Source organism: Amphiprion ocellaris, chromosome 24 (assembly GCF_022539595.1).
Source record: "Amphiprion ocellaris isolate individual 3 ecotype Okinawa chromosome 24, ASM2253959v1, whole genome shotgun sequence".
NCBI lineage: Eukaryota > Metazoa > Chordata > Actinopteri > Pomacentridae > Amphiprion > Amphiprion ocellaris.
In genome coordinates this window covers 10,995,983-11,001,419 of record NC_072789.1, presented here as the reverse complement: position 1 = coordinate 11,001,419, position 5,437 = coordinate 10,995,983, and the positions used below count along the sequence as shown (strand labels likewise).

General features: G+C 42.4%; 1 protein-coding gene across 1 annotated transcript; it reads right to left on the bottom strand.

Moving 5' to 3' along the window:
- Positions 1-344: 344 nt before the first annotated feature.
- On the bottom strand, positions 345-5,210 carry LOC118471379 (uncharacterized). The gene is made up of 3 exons (XM_055008727.1): positions 4,907-5,210; positions 785-1,264; positions 345-386 (listed from the first exon to the last, which is right to left on the bottom strand). The coding sequence occupies exons 1-3, from the start codon at positions 5,018-5,020 to the stop codon at positions 345-347; spliced, it is 636 nt and encodes a 211-aa protein (XP_054864702.1). The 5' UTR covers positions 5,021-5,210.
- Between the last annotated feature and the right edge of the window lie 227 nt (positions 5,211-5,437).

Sequence of the window (5,437 nt, the reverse complement as noted above, 5' to 3'; positions counted from 1 at the left end):
ATTTTGTATAAAACACACAATGTAATGAATCAAACTAATATCTCTTACCCTCTTTCTTCTGTGGTGACTCGGGCAGAAGACTTCATGGCCTCCGCCTGATCCGCCATGTTGGGTTGACTGTAGCGGTAGTTCCTCCGTAGAGTTTCAAAATGCTTTTTACAATCAGCTGGAAAACAGTTAAATGAAAGCCGTTATTAGCTTTATTATTATTTCCTGCTATTTTCAGCCTATTGCTAGCTTTTGTTTCTGTGATGAATCGAAAATTAGAACAATTTTACACAGGATACTTACGTAGAAGACTCTGTCTCCACATCCTCCACATCTGACTTCAGCCAAAGTTTTAACTAAATATGTCCTGACAGTCTCAATTGTGAGGTGAGCCCAGTCTGTGAAAAATAATCAGAACATACATTTACTACTTCACAGCCAGAATAAACTGCAGAGTCAACTGTAAAGTCGTTTAAAACAGTTTTAAATTAGCAGACACAATTTGAATGGATGCATGAATTGTTTACAATCTACAGTACAACAATTTGTGTGCATTCAGCTGACAAAGAATTATTATACATGCTTACAGTAAACATTTTTCTCACAAAAAAGAAACGAAAAAGAAAAAAGAATAAACAGTCTCACCCTTGTTCCTAAAAGTACAAAAAGGCAAAAATAAAGTCACGTTTGTTAACAAAGATGGAGGGACTACATGCTATCACTGCTTAACGTTACCAATTCAGAGCACTGTGCTAAAACTCGCTAAAAATATCCCACAAATGGAATATATTCTTACCGCAATTTTAGGACTGTGCTCTCCTCTTTTCCGCTGAATTTCCTCGCCGCTGGAGAAAGTGTTTAATTTTGCTTCCATGGCGGCTATCCTCTCCTCCAGCTTCTCCTCCAGCGGTCCTCTCTGGCCAGACAGCCGGCTGATAACGCTCAATAGTTTCTTCTCAGTGTCTGTCGCGGGTCTGACTGGAACCAGTCGGTCATGTTCAGGCTGTTCTATGCGAGGAGTTTGTGGTGAGTCGGACTGGTGATACCGGGCCGCCATTGTAGAAACTCCCTCTTTTCGACCGGGGTGGAGCCCGTTCGGAGTTGGAGCCGGCGCCCGACTTGGCGCCGGTTTTTTGTGTTTCGACCACCGGAGCTGCGGCTCCGGGCTCCAAACTCTGGGGCCGTTTCGGGCACCAACTCGTTGCTGGGCCAGAGGTGGCCAGAGTTGAGAGCCGAGCACGTCACGGGCAGAGGGCGGGGTGACATCTAAAAACATCTAAAAAGATAAACATGGATATGGTCATCAACTTATTGCGTGTGTTTAACCGCTAAGTAGTCAATGCAAGCGTAGTCGAAGCTAAGTAGCTAAGCTAACGCTAGCACGTTTACTGTTAAGTATCCAAACGTCTTTGATAATTACCTTTCTTCTCAAACGTGATCGCTGGGCATTGGAACGGCGACGCCGATGGGTAACCCCTAACAGAAGGTTTTGCTGTTCAGCGATGGCGAGACACACTAGCAAAGCCATGAACACCACTCCAATGAAGTCCTCCATTGTTGTTGTGTGGGTTTCCGTACAGCGTGAACGCTGTTGAACGGCTAGGTACGCAGTGACGTACACACGTTTTGTGGTGGCGCAATGACGCAGCTCCAATTTTGCTCCTTCTGAATGGAAACACAAACCCGTTCTGGGGCGGCACGAGATTTGAACCAAAAAAGCACTGGCTCTCAACTCTGAACCAACCAAGCACCTGGTGTTCTTTGGTCGAAAGCAATACGACTTCTTTGTCTGTTCGTGTATCGCGCGGTTCTTGCGAGACGACGCGTGTGATTGGACGAGCAACTCTAACGTGATGACGTCAGTGACGCAGCATTCCTTAAAGTAACATGCCGACTTCTCCAGGTCAACAGATTTTCTCTATGCCTGCAAGATGAACTTCTTTAATCAAAAGAAGAAAAGGCTTTGCCCTTTACTGTGATGCCTCTGTCATATCATCCTAGATGAGCTTGATCTACACTACCAGTCAAAAGTTTGGACACACCTTCTCATTCAGTACATACATACATATGGAATTATGTTGTAAACAAAAAGAGTTAATATTCAGTATTAATCTCAATGTATAAATAATACAAATAAATAAAAACCATTGAATGAGGTGTGTCCAAACTTTTGTCTGGTAGTGTGCATGCAGTGTTGATAATGTATCATCAGATGAACCCTGAACACTGTAATTACAGTTGATCATTTTGCCATTTCATGCAAACTTGTAACATATTTGAATGACAGATTTAGAGCAGAAAGGTCAGCATATGTACAGACCTGATCAAAATCTTAAGACCAGTTGAAAAATAGCTAGAATTTACCTTTTGCACATTTGGATCTTAATGAGGTTTTAAGTAGAGCTACAATATGCAAAAGCAAGAAGGGGGAGTGAGACAAAAAGCACTTTGAAAAAGTAATTTATTGAAAACAAGTAAACTGAAATAGGCTGTTTATCAGCTGATCAAAAGTTTAAGACCATCGCTCAAAAAATTACAAAAAACTCTCCAAACCAGAACAAAAAATGTTCTCAGTAGGACTCAGTAATGAGTAGCTCCACCGTTCTTGTTAATCACTTCAAAAATTCGTTTGGGCATGCTTGATGCGAGTGTTTCCAAGAGGCTGGTGGGAACATTTCTCCAAGTGGTGAAGATGGCTTCACGAAGGGCATCAACTGTCTGGAACTGATGGCCATTTTTATAAACTTCCCTTGCCATCCATCCCCAAATGTTCTCTATGGGATTTAAATCAGGGGAACATGAGGGATGGTCCAAAAGAGTGATGATATTCTCCCTGAAGAAGTCCTTGGTCAAGCGAGCATTGTGAACTGCAGCGTTGTCCTGTTGAAAAACCCAGCTGTTACCACACAGACGAGGGCCCTCAGTCATGAGGGATGCCAGCTGCAACATCTGCATGTAACCAGCTGCCGTTTGATGACCTGCACCACCTGAAGCTCCAGTGTTCCACTGAATGAAAAAGCACCCAGATCATGATGGACCCCCCTCCACTGTGCCGGGTAGAAAACATCTCAGGTGGGATCTCCTTGTCATGCCAGTAACGTTGGAAGCCATCTGGACCGTCAAGGTTAAATTTTTTCTCATCACAGAATAAAACTTTTTTCCACCTTTCACTGTCTCATGTTTGATGCTCCCTGGCAAAGTCTAAACGCGCAGTTTTGTGGCGTTGTAGGAGACGAGGTCTTTGAATTCATTTTTTGTTTTTGAAAACCTTTTCCCGCAGATGCCGTCTGATGGTTATTGCGCTGCAGTCGGCACCAGTAAGGGCCTTAATTTGGGTCGAGGACCGCCCTGTGTCTTGACGGACAGCCAATCGGATCCTCCGGCTCAGCGCAGGTGTAATTTTTTTGGGTCTACCACTTGACTTTTTTGTTCCATAATGCTCAGGATCTTTCAAAAAATTTAGAATGACTGTCTTACTGCGTCCAACCTCAGCAGCAATGGCATGCTGCGAGAGGCCTTGCTTATGCAGCTCTACGATCCGACCACGTTCAAGAAGAGAAAGCTTCTTAGCTTTAGCCATCAGGAGGGCATGACCATGTGAATGCCTGACAGAAGATGAGAATTTTCAGCAGATTTGGGCTTTTATAGCCTGTGGTCTTAAACTTTTGATCAGCTGATAAACAGCCTATTTCAGTTTACTTGTTGTTTTCAATAAATTACTTTTTCAAAGTTCTTTTTGTCTCACTCTCCCTTCTTGCTTTTGCATATTGTAGCTCTACTTAAAACCTCATTAAGATCCAAATGTGCAAAAGGTAAATTCTAGTTATTTTTCAACTGGTCTTAAGATTTTGATCAGGTCTGTATTTGCTAGATGGTGTTTTTTAAGGAATCCATCCTTGAACCTCTGACAGAAACAAGACCAGCCATTATGAAGCAGTTCATAGCTATTAATGTCAGGGTCAGAGAGTACTATATATAGACGCGTAATTGCAGGAGTTTCCAGGCTTCATCACCATCCCAACAGACATTTTTATGGAAAGTCGGTAGAAGTTTGGAACTTGAGGGGAACAGACACCTCATGTCCATCATCATTTCTACCTGTTGAGGGCATTGCTGGAAGATGTGTAGTAAACACATCCACTGTACAGGAAAGCAACATAAGAGAAAAGGTGACTGTAGTCATGCTGCTCTGCATGGTGTTTGAGATTTAGGATTTTCACAGTGTTGAAAAGTGCCTGTGATGTGCTTTTATTTACTTTTATAAAAGCTGTATGAACCCTGATTCAAATAAAGTATAAACTGTATAGTTTTGTTTGTGTGTCCTTTTTCTCTTAAAAAAACTAATGCAAGTGTGAAAAGTCAACCCCCACCCCTAACCCCCCTACCTTACACCCTCCACACCCACCACTCTGATTTGCATTTGTATAGCTCACAGCATTTGCACTGACACTGGAAAGCTCCCCCCCTGGGACATCAGCCGTCCACGTTAATTCCTGGCATTTCTCGGTAGTTTTTTGTGCTGCCTGCAAATTGCAGTGCACTGCCATTAACTTGAAATTCCACGGAAATGTTCAGTGCTGTTTAAAGACAAAAATCCCTACTTTCATGCAGTGAATGTATCAAGGGAAAACAATGACCAAAATAATAACACAAAACAATAACAGAAGTCAGAAACAGAAAATCAGAAAAATCAAACCTTCACCTGTCATTCAATCAATTCAAATCACAATAAAGCAGCTACACTTTAAACAATTTAAAGTGACTATGTGCTATGGTCAATGTCAATAATGCAATGACAGTTCTAGATTCAGGTGAATGTGGTTCCACTGTTGCCAATGGGGTGTTAATCAAAGTAATTAATCCATAAAACAAGTTGAACAAGTCCAAACAAGGTGAAATGAATCTAAACAAGTCCTACCACAGCATTGGGGAAGGGATGAAGCTGTAAGGCTTGAGGCCTGCCAATGAGTGGGGTGGGTGAAGGGCTGAATCTTTTCATACTGTTCCAGTTCTTTGGAGGGTAGCTCGCCATCAATTCAAATCATCCATTGAAGCCTAACCTGTTCAGCAGACAGGCTTCATCATTATCATCATCATCAGTCACTCATCACATTTTTCATTAGTTGCTCACCAATGTTCAGCAAAATGTTTGGTTTCTGTTGGTGGAATCCAGAAGTCCAAGAGGATGGTTGTGGAGTTGAAGGTCTGTTAGCATTAGCATGAGCATTAGCATGATACCAAACAGCTTCAACTTGCTTCACATGAATTTTAACTCACTTTCTTTGATGCTGTGGTTTCCAGGTTTCCAGGATTGTGAAAAGTGAACGGGTTTCCAGTGATGAATGGTGTGAGCTGATCCTGCTGTTCAAGTCGCTGTGTGTGAATGACTGAATCTGGATGTACTTCAAACAAAGGAACAGGGGTGGATTCCAGGTGGGAGAGAGACTGC

Bases quoted from the DNA above. Each gene is read 5' to 3' on its own strand.
- LOC118471379 (XM_055008727.1), bottom strand. From the start codon at position 5,020: ATGGCGAGCTACCCTCCAAAGAACTGGAACAGTATGAAAAGATTCAGC. The intron at 1,265-4,906 runs GTAGGACTTGTT...TTATCTTTTTAG, and splicing joins ATCCCTTCCCCAATGCTGTG to ATGTTTTTAGATGTCACCCC. The intron at 387-784 runs GTAAGAATATAT...TATTTTTCACAG, and splicing joins AGCACAGTCCTAAAATTGCG to ACTGGGCTCACCTCACAATT.